Source organism: Podarcis gaigeae (assembly GCF_964106915.1).
Source record: "Podarcis gaigeae genome assembly, chromosome: 16".
NCBI classification, from domain to species: Eukaryota; Metazoa; Chordata; class Lepidosauria; order Squamata; family Lacertidae; genus Podarcis; species Podarcis gaigeae.
Window position 1 is genome coordinate 12,789,998 of NC_139693.1, and position 17,607 is coordinate 12,807,604.

At 46.8% G+C, this 17,607-nt stretch overlaps 1 protein-coding gene across 6 annotated transcripts in view; it reads left to right on the forward strand.

Annotated features, from left to right (window-relative positions):
* The window catches only part of MACROD1 (mono-ADP ribosylhydrolase 1), a 314,807-nt gene that overhangs the window by 276,897 nt on the left and 20,303 nt on the right, over nt 1–17,607 (forward strand). For all 6 annotated transcript variants that reach the window (XR_014558845.1, XR_014558846.1, XM_083716258.1 and 3 more), the window contains one exon: nt 9,662–9,778. Coding sequence is in view for 4 of the 6 variants with exons in the window: in XM_083716258.1 (XP_083572384.1) it covers nt 9,662–9,778 (117 nt within the window). In the remaining 2 variants the exon portion in view is untranslated. The remainder of the gene's footprint in view (nt 1–9,661; nt 9,779–17,607) is intronic.

Sequence of the window (17,607 nt, forward strand, 5' to 3'; positions counted from 1 at the left end):
GAGGCAGTGACTGGCCCAAGCTCAGCTAGTCAGTTCATGGCTATGTGGGGATATGAACCCTGGTCTCCCAGGTCTTTGTCCAACACGATTTCTACAGTTCCCAGTAAAGAGAGATTGATTGTTGAACAACTCTAAGATTTGTAGCTCCAGGAGGGGAATAGAGGAGTCTCTTAATAACTCTCAGGAACCTTAACAAACCACAGCACCCAGAATTCTTTGGGGGAAGCCATGACTGTTTAAAGAGGCACTCCAGTGGTTTAAACGTATGGTGTGAATGTGGCCCACGATTGAATCACACCTTCAAGGCTTTGAGAGGGAAAGCTCTTGTCTGTTTCCCACCCCTGTGGCATCATCCATGCAGGAAACATCAGCCCATTGCCACAAACACCGGGATAAAGTGCTTTTTGACGCCAAGAGGCGAAACCACCTGCTGGGAGGATTTTTCCACTTGGGGGTTGAAGGCTTGGTTCGAGAACCCTGATCCTGGCCGCGTGTCATGACAGCCGGCCGCTGCTCCTCCTCCTTGAGCTACAAGGCCTCAGAGATGCCCAGCAGCCAGTGGGGAAAGAGGAATGAAACGGGCCCTGATGAGATCTGAGGGGATAATTCTCAGACCTGACAGATGGGCCTGGCGGGCGCCCACCCCCTTCTTTATGTAAGGAGATCTCGGGGAAAGTGGATTACGGAGCGATCCCATTGATTTGCCCTTGAGGGGGGATTAGAGGCCTACACACAGGAAGGGCAGCTGGCGAGAGGGGGAGAAGAACTGGTTGCTTTCATCAGGCTTGTTTAGGATGGGCTGCGGTGGATGCCGGGACTAGGCCTTTTGTGTGTTTGTATGGAAGAGGGATAAGAAATGCCAGTCAGGAAAACAAGTGGGAACACTATCAGAGAGCTAAGGCATTTTATGTAAGGTGGCTGCCCCCCCCTCCCAGAACATGGGAGCATAAGAGTGAAATCTTTCACACACATACAGTATTATTTTTTAAGGAGGTCTCATTGTGTTCAGTGGGGTTTACCCCCTCACCAATTAAAAATCTTTTGGGGGGATTTATGGATTACGTTCATGCTTTGGGTCTGATTGCCATATCATGGGTTGGGAAGGAATCCCGGGTTTTCCATGTATGTATATTTTCCTTAGCCAGTTTAGATTGCCATATGAAAGGGGTCTAGTTTCATTATGGGGAGGAAATTCAACAGTTGAATCATGTGGTGTCTTTCCCCTGCTTCCCTCTCCTGCCCCACATACCCAAAGCCCACAAACCTCTGCATCTCCAAAGCTGAATCTATTGGATGCTTTTAGTCACGGCTCATTGTGTCATGGTGAAAAGTTTCATGACTGGTTTCAACACTCCTGTAAATTATATTTCCCTTTTGTAAATATTATGTTCAATTCTTCCATTTGGTTTTTATGAGTCTAATAAAAAAGAAAGAAAAAGAAATAAAAATAAAAAGGCACCAGGAGTGGTTGCTGAATTGCTGCTGGTGGGGGGGGCGCACACACTCATCCCCCTCTCACACACACACACACACACCCCTCTCTGTGGTGTGGCTTGGTCCTCTTATTAAAGGCATCTGGTCTGTTTGCTCTGCAAAGACCTTCTGTGAGACATCTGTTCTCTAACTGTGACTGCTCTGGATTGCATAAAGCTGATCTTTGGGGAAGGAAAAGAGGGATTGGGAGGGGCTGATCCTGCTCGCGGCAGGGTGGGGCTTATAACATGTTGGTGACTTCTAGGGCTGGGCAAATCTGGCAACTTTGGTTCTTGAAGTTTCTTATTTTTCCAGTCTGAAATTTAGTTTTCTGCATTTCTGCAGCAATTACTGATTTATTTATTTTTAATCCTCATGAAAATTCATCAGCATTTTAGCATTACTCCTGAGAAGCACATTTTTGTATGCAGTTTTGACTAACATACACTCCCCCCCTGCAAGCAATTTCTCATCATATAATTTTTTTTGTATGCAATCTTCAATAATATGCATTTTTAAGGACATTTCTCCCTAACATATGAATCTTTGCACATACAGTGGTGTTCAGCTTTTACTCAGAGTAGACCCATTGAAATTAATGGGCATAGCAATCCTAACTATGGGAAACCACCATAAATTACTCTGGCCTAAGTTAACTTTCCTGCCAACCTAGCAGTTCGAAAGCACGTCAAAGTGCAAGTAGATAAATAGGTACTGCTCCGGCGGGAAGGTAAATGGTGTTTCCGTGCACTGCTCTGGTTTGCCAGAAGCGGCTTAGTCATGCTGGCCACATGACCCGGAAGCTGTACGCCGGCTCCCTCGGCCAATAAAGCAAGATGAGCACCGCAACCCCAGAGTCGGCCACGACTGGACCTAATGGTCAGAGGTCCCTTTACCTTTACTAAGTTAACTTGGTCTAAAGCATGCCACATCCAAACCTGTCCAGGAGCCCCTGAGAAGGGCAAATGTGAAATGAATTGGCTCCCACCTGGCAGAGAGAACAGAAGCCAGCCAGACACAGAGAGCCAGTTCAGCTGGCATTGTCACAGGAACAGGGCCCACCTCTTGACACACAGGGGAGGGTTCCCAAGCACCCTTTGCATGTGTGTGCAGAAGCAGCTCAATCTAACAAACAAGGGACAGGGTGCAGATGACATCCCTGGCAAAGGACAGCATGGTGGCCAATCGGCACACACTGCACACCCCAGGGACACCCGCCACATGCCACATGCTCTGCCGGTTACCAGTCAGACAGCCACATGCCGCAACCACATTACACAGCCTGATCGGGGAAACAAATGCATGTGGTTCTCACCAGCACACCCCACAACACACATAGGCTGCGCCCCCGCCAAGAATGTGCAACACACGTATGTAGGGATGCCAAAGGACAGACTATGAAAAGCACCTTATGAGATACCTATGCACAGCACAGACAGCAGACGGGCAGGAAAAACACATGCACCCTGCTCCAAACAGCCCAGAAGAAGCACTCAGGGTGGCTGCGGTGGGGACCAGCGGGGGCGGCAAGCCCTTCTATGGACAATGGGATGGGGCTCACTCTGTTCAGGGGAGCCATGAATGAGGTTGGGGTTGGGGGTGAGGGGAGAGGAGCGCTTGTCCTGTTTTCCTCACTCTCTGCACTGCAGCGCCTCCTAGCGCATTTGCAGGGGCATTCCATATTTTTTTCAGAAGAGGGTATGGGAGAGCTATTGATGCCCCAGTGATGTGCATGTTCATTTATTCTGCCCCCACCAACCCCCTCCGTTGCCTTTGGACCCCACGGCAGTCCCCCACATCATTCAAGAGTCTCTGTGAGTCCAGTGCAACAGTCCATGCTGGTTCCCTCTCTCAGCCTCAGCACCTCATCTATAAAATGGGAATGCCAGTGGCTAGAAATCAAGTATTGATAGGAGGGGAATAAGAGTTGGGTTGTCACGTCTGCTAAATGTTATATACAAATCACTAGTAATAACAAGGGCTTCAATGCTTAGTCAGTCAAAAACATTCTGATCAACTAAAAAGGTGGCCCTAATTAATCAGGGGGCAGCTTTTTAACGTATTTGGGTTTCTTTCATTTTTTAAAAATCAATATTAATACAAATCACAACTGGTAAAGGCTGCCTTAAAAAAGTCATTCCCTCCTGTGTGTGATAATATGGGGAGGGAGGGCTCTTCTAACGGCAGTGCCCCCCACAATCTGTTTGTGCATCATCTAAACACAAAGGAAGCATGGGTTATATACAGTGCTAGTCCCACTCAGAGTAGACCCATTGAAGTTAATAGACGGGACTAAGTTAAGTTCAGGGACGCAGGTGGCGCTGTGGGTTAAACCACAGAGCCTAGGACTTAACGATCAGATGGTTGGCGGTTTGAATCCCCACGACGGGGTGAGCTCCCGTTGCTCAGTCCCTGCCAACCTAGCAGTTCGAAAGCACCTCAAGGTGCAAGTAGATAAATAGGTATCCCTCCGGCAGGAAGGTAAACGGCATTTCCGTGCGCTGCTCTGGTTTGCCAGAAGTGGCTTCGTCATGCTGGCCACATGACCCAGAATCTGTACGCCGGCTCCCTCGGCCAATAAACTGAGATGAGCGCCGCAACCCCACAGTCGGCCATGACTGGACCTAATGTTCAGGGGTCCCTTTACCTTTAAGTTAAGTTCATCTATTTCAGTGGGTCTACTCTGAGTAGAACTTAGTTGGCTACAACCGGTAAGCTTTTCGGTCAAGATATACTCCTCCCTCTTTCCTCATATGCTAATTTATACAGATTTAGTCAACATAAACTAATACAACTCATCAGATGTGGGTCTCTGTAATGGAAATGGCTGAAGGGTTCCACTGGTGCTAAGATGACCTGGATGTTCCACTTTCTAACCTCTGTCTTCTTGCTTCCTTTAAGTTGGGACCCTCTTGACTGGCGCCATCCCCCACCCCCCTTATCCTCTGCCCTCTCTGGGTCTCCTTGAAATATGTCACTTTTGGTCTCCATCTCAGAGCATCTCTGTGTGGGAGTATCAGCGCGCGGAAGAGATGGGGAACCATGCGTGATGGCAAAACTCATTCGCATTAACAAGCTGGGTGTCGGGGCGGAAAAACAGCTGATTCAAGGACTGAGGGCAGGCCAGGGGGAGGGAAGAGAGAGCACTTGATGAAGTGACTACAGGGGAGACAGAGGGGGTGCATCTTCCTTGCTGGGGGGGGGTATAATGAATGGAGCATTTGTCCCAGATGAGGGACCCTTTAGCCACCAGAGCTCCATCCCTGGTCCAGGTAGGCCCAGAGTCTCTCAGATGCAGTTGCTAGGCAACCATATGTGTTCCTCCACATCCACTGCTGAGAGGAGGCATGCAGGCAAGTGCTGCCATGGTCTAGGAAGAGAGGAGGGTACAGAGCTATATCTATGTGCCTATGGCAAACTTGAGAACAGACCCTATGTGCACCTGGCGAAACAGACATACACAGTCATCACCCATACATGTAGGATACATTAAAATTTCTACTTGGAAATAGAGCCTGAGATTTGTTCAGGTGCCTCTGAGCACATGCATGGTGCCTTTCATTGAGTAGAACTAATATATTTTATTTGAAGGGTTTTAAGAGTGAACTTCTTGATAATTCAAAGTATCTTGCCTTTCAAAATGTCTTTTCAAGACAGTGTTATTGAGCATGTGTAGAGTGCCCTCTCTGAAGGAGACCGGCTCCTTCCTTCCTTCCTTCCTTCCTTCCTTCCTTCCTTCCTTCCTTCCTTCCTTCCTTCCTCTAAAATAAAAATGCACCATATAGAGAGCAGGAAAATCACATGCACACAAACACACACAAATACTCTCTCTCTCCCCCCCTCTCTCTATCACACCTGGGTTTTACATTCTTGTGTTATGACAACTGGCCAGCAGAAGGAGATTTTGGCTGGGCCAGTCAAAATCCTCCTCTGCAATTATAATTGTGGGGATTAGCTACACATAGGGCCTTCCAGGTTGTCTCGATCCAGAGCTGACAAGGGGAAGGGGCTTATGGTTGCTGAGGGTAGGCAAGGCTGTATTAAGTGTGGGAATTTCTGCTTGGCTGCTGCCTGGGTTCCCCGCTGTATAGGCCTCAGGCCTCGGGCCTGTCAAACACAGCACAAGAATAAGCTTGGAAGAACGGGAGTTGGAGTGGCGGGGGGTGGCGGGGAGAGAGAGAGATGGGGGGGGGAGCTGCTAACCTTGGGCACAATCTCCTTTTGTGGTGAACGGAGATGACAGGCGCCTCCCCGGAGGCCCCCTGCTTTGTACGCTGCCAGAAATAGCCCAGATGCCAACAAGCGCACACACACACCGCCTTCCTCCCACCATTATTGGGAGCGTCAGGACAGTTGGGCTTGAAAGCAGCCTTGTCTCCTCTCACCCCATCAGTTCCATTTCAAGCTGCAGAACTGGCACCAATGCGCATTGGTCACAGCAATACCCTCTAGCTGCCCCTAGTCCTCGTCTCCCCACCCCAGGTCATCCCCCTACATAATAGGCATAAATAGTGGACTCTTGAAAAATTCACAGGTAAGAACAGAGACAAGCTTGTAACACTGCAATCCTCATACCTAAGAAGGTGAAGAACATAAGAAGAGCCATTACGGCTAGTAGCCATAATGGCTAGTAGCCATTTTGTGGCAGGGACTTCCACCGTTAAGCTGTGCACTGTGTGATAAAGTCAGTTTATTTTCTCTGTCCTGAAACCTTCACCATTCAGAGTTCTAGCATTATGAGACAAAAACTTCTCACTCTCTACTTTCTTCACACCTTGCATACATATTCTTATGCGCCTCTGCCCGGAGAGATTCCCTGAGTCTGTGCGCACACACATGCCACCAGCCGCACACTCAGTCTTGTACATTTTGGAAGGTTCTGCTTCACCTGTTTTCTTCCTGTGTCCATTCCTTCTGCAGCAGCCCGTCTTCCACCAGTTTAGAAGCCAAGAGGGCGGTTAAGAATGTGCTAGGATAATCAGAGCTGAACAACAGTGGGTTATCAACATTTCAAAATACACCTCAGCAACTGCATTAAGGTGCAGAAGCACCAAGGACATGATGCTTCTCCACTCTGAGATTTTACTGGTGGGAGGGAGGTGGGAAATGGTGACTCCTAACACCTGAACCCAAAAATGCAAACATTCCCCAAAAGCAAAAGCAGTGACAACTACACAGGGCCTGGAGATTACCAAGGTCAAGTCCCAGAAAACAGTGACTGTCCCTGTTAGGGGCAGTTGGGGCATATGAAATAATCCGCCTGCATTATTGCTCGGTGGACAGGTATCTATTGAATTTATACCCATTCTGCTTCTTCAGATGGGGAAATAACAGCTAGTTTGGTTTGCTGCTGGGTCTGCTCTGGGGTTTGAAACTTTGTGTGTAGTGCTGGGCAGGGATTATGGCGTTTGGAAAAATAGGTTTAGCAACCCTAGTTGACGTACAGGTTGACTCTAGACTGTCGCTGTTTTGCAGGAGGGATTCAGTCATGTGCAGGAAATTTAGATTTGCACAATTGAGGTGGATTAAAGTGCTGTGTTGCCCTACAGCAACAAATCCACTTAAAAACAATCCACTGACTTCTAACAGTTTGGAAAGCAATGGAGAAATGCACTGGAAAGTGTGGGATAACCACTGATGGACAGGAAGACAAATCAGAGTGAATGCACAAACAAATCAAAATAAATGTTCAATAAAGAGCTGGGCATCACATAACCTCCATGGAAGCTTAGTGCAAGCGAATCTGGGGGAAATATCAGTAAACGGGCCACGTGGAGGAGCCCACCATCTGAAAAAAGCAGCAAAGACAAATGGGCCTTGTAACAAATGTGTATTGAGTGCTGGTGTATTCCAGCCAACCCCATTAGACCAGTCTCTCTTTTCAGAAGTTAGTACAGTGGTACTTCGTGTTACATACGCTTCAGGTTACATATGCTTCAGGTTACAGACTCTGCTAACCCAGAAATATTATCTCGGGTTAAGAACTTTGCTTCAGGATGAGAATTCAGGTTTTTGGGAGTGACTATCGATCAGGGCATGACTTGGAGCGCAAATACCACTGCTCTGGTGAAGAAGGCCCAGCAGAGAATTTATTTCCTCAGACTTTTAAAGAAGAACAATCTGAGTGAGAGACTGCTGGTGTCCTTCTACTGAGGCTCCATAGAGAGCATTCTCACATACTGTATTTGTGCCTGGTTCTCCAGCTGTACAGCTAGGAAGAGGAAGGTGCTCCAGAAGGTCATAACCACAGCCCAAAGGATTATTGGTCATCCCCTCCCATCTTTGGAAGAACTGTACGGTTCCCGTTGTCTTAGGAAAGCAAACAATATCCTGCAGGATGCATCTCACCCGGGACACAGTCTGTTTGTACTACTGCCTTCTGGCAGGAGATACAGAAACATCAAGTCAAGGACAAATAGACTGAAAAATAGTTTCTATCCAAGAGCTGTGGCCTTCTTAAATGCAGTAACTCGATAGTGTGACCTGGGAGTTTGATGGGTGTGGGTGTGGCTGGAATGTGGTTTGTTCGGTTGTTGTTGTTGTGTTGCTTTTGTTGTTTTTAAGGGATGGCATCCAATTTCGTTGCACTTGTGCAATGTTGCACTTGTGTAATGACAATAAAGAATCTATCTATCTATCTAACAGAAATCGTGCAGCAGTGGCAGCAGGAGGCCCCATTAGCTAAAGTGGTGCTTCAGGTTAAGAACAGTTTCAGGTTAAGAACAGACCTCCAGAATGAATTAAGTTCTTAACCCAAGGGACCACTGTAGTAGTATTACATTTATATCCCACCATTCCACCAATTAGCTCAAGGTGGCATACATGATTCCCCTCCTCCATTTTATCCTCGCTACACCCGTTTGGCTGAGAGGCAGTGATTGGTCTAAGGTCGTCCAGTGAGCTTCATAGTTGAGTGAGGATTTGAACTCTGGTCTCCCAAGCCCTAACCTGACACACTAACCGTTACAACACACATGCTGGGTATATCCCCTGCCGCCCATCACACTGGGTTACTTACCTGGCTACACTTGTCTGATTCCTACAGTCAATGTGTGTATTTATATCTCTTCCTCCCATTTGCGCCCACATAGAGAGCCAGGTTAACGGGGGTTGGGGGAGGGGACAGCTTTGTACGATCAAAAAATTGCCCATTGCCTCTGTGGTTTTTATCGACTCCCCTTGGAGTACAGCTGATAAAATATTGTTTTATGGATTAGGAGATGTACTGTGAATGAGCTAATAATGGACCCTCCTGATCAATGCTTCTCTCTAATGTACTCGAGAGTGGACAGCAAATCACCCATCCCCTTTAGGCCTTGGAACACCCAGCCACGCTCTCCTTCTCTCCCCCCACCAAAATCCTTATAACCTAAAAATTGCTGGAGAAGGCTAACGATCCATCAGGTCCAGCATCCTCTTTCCACAAACAACCAATCTCTGGGAAGCTCACAAAGCTGGGTGTAAAAGGCAATGGCTCTTCCCCATTGTTTGACTTCAGCAAGTTGTATTCTGAGGTATACTGCCTCTTCACATGGAGGGTCCGTGTAGTAAGAGCATAAGCAGAGCCCTGCAGGATTAGGCCAGAGGCCCATCTAGTCTAGTTTCCTGTTCGCTCAGTGGCCAGCCAGATGTCTCAGTGGGAAGCCCACAAGGAGGGCTTGACGGCAGCAGCACTCTCCGCATTTGTGATTCCCAGCAGTGGTACATTTCCCAGCACCCTTAACATACTACAGTTCCCAGAATTCTTTGGGGGAAGCAATGTGCTTTAAGTCTCTGATGTGGATGTGACCCAAGTCGAGGAAAATGCACTACAGGAAAGGAGCAGTTGAAAGGAAACTTGAAAGGAGCAGTATTTGGAACTGCAGTTACTATTTCAGTCAGAACAGAGATTTCTAAGAGCTGTTAGGAGACTCTTCACGGAGCTACAATTCCCAGTGTTCTTAACAAACTACATTTCCCAGCATTCTTTGCAAGACTGTTAAAATGGTACACATGTGCTTTGAATAGATGGTGTTGGATGTGACTAATTCTTTCTACTGGAGAGCTGTTTCCAATCAAGGCAGGTAAGACTGTGCTGGGATGAACGAGTTTCCTGACCTGATACAAGGTGTGTGCAGTGCTGCCCATATCTTTATGCCCGAGTCTGATTCTTACATTGACAAGGTGTTTTTTTACATTCCTTTGCTAGTGGACGGCTGCATCCATCGTGCTGCGGGGCCTTTGCTCAAAGAGGAATGCCGGACCCTGAGTGGCTGCGAGACTGGAAAAGCCAAGATTAGCTGTGGATATCGCCTCCCAGCCAAATGTAAGTGATACTATTAGTGTTATTTTAAGTTTCATTGAAAAACTGAGCTTGTGTATTTCTTATTGGATTGAGAGAATGCAAGATAAAGTAAACCTATATGTGACATTGGGAGATATTTTAACTAAATAAGTTTTTTAAAAGTTTTATTTTTGCACACATGTTTCTTCTCTGTAGGTTTACTAGCAATATCATTGACATACACACACAAATATATACTCATATATCTCTGTCATTAATAAGAAAGAAAGAAATGTGGTTTATAATTTATCCTTTTTTGACTGGAAAGCATGAGTTTGATCAGAAAACATACTAAAAATGAAACAACTTATTAGTCACTTGTTACTGAGAGGTCTCCATGTGACTTACAACAAAATTTTAAAACGTAAATATAAATAGTGAATAACATTAACAATGTCACAGAAAACATTAACAAATTTATACAAATGCAAAAATAAGATGCACACATACCCAGTAACAGACACAGAAAGCTTTGGCAACACACTAACAGAAAAACAACTGCTCAATCCATCAAAAGCTTGGCGGGGGGGGGGGGGAGTAAATTTTTACCTGGCACTGAAAAGCTGTCAGGAACAGCAGCGTAGCTAGCTGCTTGGGCGTCCGGGGCGGTGCCCACTCCCCCAGCTATGACTCAGGAAGGCACCAGGCAAACCTCTCCAGGAATAGCATTCAATACATGGGGAGCCACCAGTGAAAAGACCCCTCTCACCTGTCACCACCCTCTGAGTCTCCCTCAGTGGGGACCTGGAGAAGGGCCCCCATAGAAGAACTAAGTGTCTGGGTGTGTTCATATCAGGAGAGGCATTTCAGAAGATACTGGGGTCCTGAATTGTAGAGAGCTTTACAGGTCAAAACCAGCGCTTTGAACCGGGCTCGGAAGCATATAGGCAGCCAATGTCTTAAACCCGGCCATAGTTGGGCAGCCACGTTCTGCGCTAATGGAAGCTTCCAGTCAGTGTACAAAGGCAGCCCCACCTGTCTTAATTATGCAACAAAGGATTGGGGTGCGGGTGAGTGTGTCTGCTCCAAAGTCAGTGAAAATTGTGCGCCCCACGGCAGAGGGAGGTGGTGCTTGTTGTGACTGGTCTAGTGGAAACCAGGGAGCTGGAGCCGGTGACAGTCAAAGCCCCCCATCTCCTTCCCTGCTGAGTTCTACAAGGAGCAATACTGAGACTAAGGAGGCACTGGCTGAAGGCAGGCTGTGGTTGGTGGAGCAACATGCCATTTGCCCTAATGGATTGGATTGATCTTTATTACGGCCATTGGCCCGTTACACGACAGTTTCCCATACCAACATATTATACTTATTATACTTAAACCTCCAAATTTAAAATCGCCAAAACTTACAATGCCCTAATGGATGACCTTCCTTTGCCTGGTGTAATCCTTATTATTATTATTGGTATGAATTAGTCTCCAAAAAAACCTTTGAATGTGCATTCCTTCCGCCTTCCCACACCCCCTCTAAAAATACCTGCTTTCCCCCCTTCACTGCCTTTCCTTCTTATTTGCCTCCCTTCAGCCTACATTCCACCCCCACCCCCCATACACTTGTCTGTCTGAGAGGGAGTAGAGTCTGTTAATTAAAGCTGCTCTGGGACACAGTCTTTGCTCTCACACATTCAGACTGATAATTCGGCAGCAGAGGATGCGTTGAGAGAACAATAACGTGCAAATGTGACACTTAGAGGAGCGGAGGGAAGGAGTGGGAGACACACCTTGCACTCCTCAACAAGGGCTGATAAGATGCAGGAGGAGTAGCAGCGTGACACTTTTTGCTGGGCTGGGTGAGGGTCTAGGTCAGCGACTCTTTTGTGTGCAACCTCCATGCAAATGTCACCATGCAAGCGGGGAATCTTGTACTGGGCAAAGGATTTAGCATCTTGAGAATCCTCAGCCAACCTGAGATCTACGGATGAAGGGCGGTATACAAATTTAATAAATAATAATAATAGTAATAATCAACTTGCTTTAAAAGAGCAATTTTTTAGATCTTATTGTCGCAAAGACAGACTTGGAGGTGTGCAAGCAATGGCTTGTTAAAAGTCACTGAAAGTGGAAGAGGTCTGACCCCAATCTGAGACCAAGGCTGTGTACACATTAAAGCAGATTCAGAACATTCCTTCCTTCAAAAGATTCTGGCCATGGTAGTTTGCCCCTCATAGAGTTACAATTCCCAGGTGCACTTAACAAACTACAGTGCCCAGAATGCATTTAGGAAACGAATGTATTTCGAATGTGCTTTGAATGTTTGGAGTGGTACCTATTTATCTACTTGCACTTTGATGTTTTTGAACTGTTAGGTGGGCAGGAGCTGGGACCGAACAACGGGCGCTCACCCCGTCATGGGGATTCGAACTGCTGACCTTCTGATCAGCAACCCCTAGGCTCAGTGGTTTAGACCACAGCGCCACCTGCATCCCTCAATGTTATTTCCTGGTGGGGTTCAATCACATATTGGCAAAATTCAGGTTGCGCAGTTATAGCTAATTGGGAGGCCTTGCACCACAAACCCGGTACCCAAAATGATCAGACTTTTTTGCGATAAGGAAAGTAATGGGAAAAGTATAGGATAACACTTGCTTTGACCTCCCCACAAACAAATCGGAATGAATTCTCACAAAATAGTCAAGGTCATCTAATCTCCCTCTAAGCAAATCTGGAGGAACACCAGATTACCGTAGTCTGGAAGTGCCCCCTGGTTTCACAACTGCCGCTTAAAGAGCTTTTTAGCCTTTTTGCTCCTCTTGATGTGCATTGTTAACCCTTTACCCTCCATTCTTGTGTAGAGCTGCAAATAGCTCCTCAAATCTATGTGTATATGTTAACTTCTTCCAGTATGGAAACTTGGTGTGCAAACTTTGTCAGTTTCTAGTTCATTTTCTATCCAGTTTTCCTTATTACAAAAGGTCTTATTTGTGGTGTTGGTGGAGTTGTTGAGCAAGATCACCAAGCCAACTTCAACTGTGCAACCTGAATTTGTGTGCGGCTGAATCGCACCCCAAATATTGACAGTCTGGAAGTCCCCTGTGTATGTTTTTAGATGGAGAAAGGCTGCCCAGGAGGCAGGGGGACTTTATCCTACCCTTTATATAACTGAAGGGCTGTGGCCCTATCTGCAGTATACATTTAAAGCAGTATCATTCCACAAAGATTCATGGGAACTGTAGTTTATTAAGTGCCCTAAGCGTTATTTGGAGGCTCCTATTCCCTATGCCAGGCATAGGCAAACTTGGCCCTCCAGATGTTTTTGGGACTACAACTCCCATCATCCCTGACCACTGGTCCTGTTAGCTAGGGATGATGGGAGTTGTAGTCCCAAAACATCTGGAGGGCCGAGTTTGCCTATGGCTGCCCTATGCAGAGCTATAATTTTCAGAGTGTTTAACAGCCAATAACTCTGCTCAGGTATCTCTGGGAACTGCAGCTCTCAGGGGGAATAGGGATCTCCTTCCGGTTCTTTGCACTGTTAACAAACCACAGTTCCCAGGATTCTTTGGGGGAGGCGTGGCGATTTGAAGTGGTATGATACTGCTTTAAATGTATAGCGCAGATGGGGCTTATCCCATAGAAAAGGACAGGGTTTCAACCTGATTGACAAGTGACAGGTTGGTAGATTTCATCTCAACATCAGGAGCAACTTCTTAATGGAAGGAAACATGCAACCGTGAAACTGATTGCCTTGGCCAGGGGTGTGGAGTCAGTGTCCCTCCATGTGTTGCTGGATTCCAATTCCCATCATCCCTGACCATTGGCCATGCTGTCTGGTGCTGATAGGAGTCCCAACAACGTCTGCAGGGCCACAGATTCCCCAGCCCTAGTGTAGAGGGATAGTGAGCTCTGCCTCTCTAGAGGCCTCCAAGAAGATTATGCTGTCATCTTCTGGGGATGCTGTTGCCCTGGATCTTCTGCAGGAAGTTCAGCTGAACGGCCTACAGAGCCTCCCCCCTCCCCGCTATATGCTTCTGTTTTCTAGGCAGTCAGTGTGTGTGTGTGTGTGTGTGTTTGCATGTGCCTTTTCCCACTCTAGCTGGAGAGAGTGTGCTGACATTTAACACAGGAACAGCGTAACTTTCGAACTGTGGTAATGTGTGCATTAACTGAAGCGGGATAGGGAGGGGAGATTTCCGGAGTGATAATTAAAGTGCTTTAAAATGCATGTTTGATTTCTGCCTGACTGTGGCTCTTCTCATTCCATTTGCAAATGCGGCCCCCACCATCTGGAGAGCTGAGTGGCTCTGGAGAATACAGAATCTGGCTGCTCCTCGCTTCCCTCGCTTGGGTTGCAGGCGACATTTATTGTCCTGCCTGAAGACCTTGGAACAGTGTTGTGGCCTCACAGCAGCCCTACGAAGTGGGTTAAGGATGGGAGAGGCCATGTTTTTCCAAATCTAACGGGTGACAGTTCGTAAGAGAGATGAGAGTGGCTTGAGCGAGGCGTTTGGCACTTTTACTTAAACAGACTTGGTAGGGTTTTTAAACCAATACCAAAAACCCAGCCTACCTGTTTAACCAAAGATAGAAGTGGGGTGATACAAAAACTTTCCATCCCTTCTTAATCAGAGGCACAAGCACTTTTAACTCTTCAGGATGTGACGGGGGGATGGGGACGGGGAAGCCTATCATCTGCTTCCAACCATGGGGGGGGGGCGGAGAGGAGAGCGGGAAATACAGTTAATTTTCATAAATAGTAATTTGTCATACCAAAACATCTATAATCAAAAAACGTTACTTCAGAACCTCAGGCTTTTCTTCTAATAATTTCAGTAATTTGTATTATAAAACAAGCATGGAGAATCTCAGCCTCCAGGGGGTGAATATGCCTGCCCCCTACCCAGGACTTAAAAACTCCACCTGGGTCACATCCATGGGTTTAACCAGGGGGGCAGCTACCCCCCATCAAGTAAATAATTAAAATAAAATAAAAATACTTAACTAAGTGGCCAATTGCATCACAGTTAAGTCAGTCCCCCCCCCCATAAAGCCCGCCCTCCCAATAAATCTTGGCTACCCCACCCATGGCGACATCCCTCACCAGCCTTGCTTTGCACCCTCTCTGAGAGTGTTTTCCTGGCTGGGATGTGTCCTTAAACTCTGAAAAAGCCTTTTGCTTGTCTGGATAGAGGACAGAGAAGGCTGTGTGAGTGAGTGTAAAAAAATACCCTACTGCACAAATCTAATATTTATGTTCATTGCTCCACCAACCTTTGCCCTTTGCCTCCCCTCTGCTGGCATGTGGCCCTAAGGCTGAAAAGAAGTAGACAGGCAGACAAACAGACAGACAGACAGACAGACTTGTAGAGTTGGAAGGGACCATGAGGTTCATCCAGTCCAACTCCCTGCAGTGTTTTAAAATGTTCCTGCTGTGTCAAAGGACCTTTGTTATCTTCCTCCACACAACCTCCAGTCATCACCTGAAGTCCTGCTCTGAGCCTCATGAGCCGCAGGTGGCAATGACCAAGGCCAGAAGGCTTTTTCTGTAGTGGACCCCGCCCTGTGAAACCCATTTCCAAGGGAGGTGCATAAGGCCCATCACTGTGTGGCTTCAAGCGGTTGCTAAGCATATGGCTGCTGGAAAACATGGTAGTTTTCTTTCTCTCTCTCTTCACCCTGCTTTATTTCATCGAATCATAGCATTGTAGAGTTGGAAAGGACCCCGAGGGTCATCTAGTCCAACCCCCTGCAATGCAGGAATCTCAACTAGATCATATGTGTTTGGGGGTCGCATAGCTAGTTTAATTGCACAACACCGTAAATTCTGCTGTTGCTTTAGTTCTGAGGCTGTTCTGAAATTATTACTGTGGCTTTTGATATTGCAATCTTTGGATTTGTTAGGCATTTGGAAATTTTGGAAGTGTGGTGGGATATAATTTTTTAAATAAAACAAATACATAGATTTCTTTTGTCCAAAGGGTATTTAAAAAATCCTTCCTTTCCCAAAGAGGTTCACCCCTCTTTACTGAGGCAGAAATAATACTGAAGCAGAAAAAAATAGAATCCTAGAAATGTAGAGTTGGAAGGAACTCAAGGGTCATCTAGCCCCACCCCCCTGGGATGCAGAAATCACACTCAATGCAGGAGCAGTTAACTTGTAGACTTCCATATGTGGTTGGGCTCCAACTCTCATCAGCTCCAACCATCATGGCCAATGGGTCAGGGATGATGGGAGCTGAAGTCCAGTGATATCTGGAGGGGACCCCATCTGCTATCCCAGTCATGACCCCAAAGTCCAGCAGTGATCAAGGCTCTGAGTTGGAAGCTGTGGATTCTCCAGCAGCAGAACCAGATTCAAGGCCTGCCCCTGGAGATCAGGAGGCCACCGAGCTTGAGGTTGACAGACAGGATCTGCCAGAGCAACCTCCCCATTCCACTAGGGGATGTGGAGCCAGGACCTTCATAGGCACCTTCTCCCCCCACCCCCCACCCCAAGGAGCCAAAGGCACTGCACAGTACCTCGTTGGTTCAGTGGCACAGGGATCTCACCAGGTGGGAGGTTTGGGGGTGGAGGAGGAGCGCCAGTCTTCAAGTTAGTCCTCTAAGAATCAAAAGTTGTCTACAAGTGGGTGGAGCTTGCGAGAGGAAATCTGGAAGCAAGGGCTTGAAAGAATGCCTGCTCTCTCAATCTTTGTTGGAGCAACTTGTCCCCTTGGAGCTATCCATGGTCCTGCAACTCCCGGCTGTTGCCATCCAGCTTTCCCCAAGGGATTTGGCATCAAAACAGGACGACCCCTGATTTATGTGCTGCCTAGCAGCTTACAAACCAAACTGCAAGCAAAAAGAAATACCAACATGCCAAGTCAAACCATTGGTCCATTTAGTTCAGCATTGACTACATGAAGCAGCAGCTGCTCTCCGGGGGACATTCCCAGTCCTGTCTGGAGATATTGGGTACTGAACTTGGTGCCTTCTTCATCCATAGCAGGTGCTCTCCCATTGAGCAATGACAATTGCATCCAAATTCTGTCTCTTATTTACACTATCTGTTCCAATTTCAACAAATTACAAGAGGCAAGCCTTCGCGCAATCTCTCCTTTTAAAAAATTCCTCTGCTCAAAATCAGCCCTTCTTAATAATCTTTTTTAAAAAGAATTAAGTGAATGAGGCAGTGGCATATTAATCAAAGGCTCATAAATACAGCTCTTAGCTCATCAATCGCTAAGTGAGGAAACAGAGAATGGCTTAGCTTGTTGGAGAAACAGCAGATCCCAGATGAATGAATGACAGTGGCTGGGCTTACTTCATGTTTGCCTGATTTCTAAACTGATTAAATACTGCTGTAAATACCATCTGCCGTGAGCCACGAAGTAGCCATTTCCCTTCTCCCTAAGGAGGGAGGGCAGGCACCTTTCCCTCTTCCTTTGGTCTCTTCTTTGCTGTCCAAACTGCAATTCATGCTTTGGTAAGTAGAAAGTCCTTTTGCAGAGAAGACGAGAAGTTCTCTATCCAAATATCGCCCCCATTCTCTAAACTCACCGGGAGGCAATCAGTAAGGATTGATAATGGTTTTCAAGTCTCTTAAGCTTCTCATTTTTCCGTTCAGAAAGTCGCATCCATCTAAGTTCTGCTGAGAGCAACCCATTGAAACTAATGAACCTAAGTTAGCCATGTCTTTTACTATTAAAGTAAGATCCATCCTCTCTCTACATATGTGAATGAAAAGAAGCTGCCACCATCTTGTCCCTTACGAGAGCCTCAGGGCCCTTCCAGACGGGTGGGTTTTTTGGCAGGCGTATTCTGCAACAGGTTCTTGACGCAATATCAACATATTTGTGGTAGAATTATACAAGACCATTTCCAGAACGGCGTCCGAG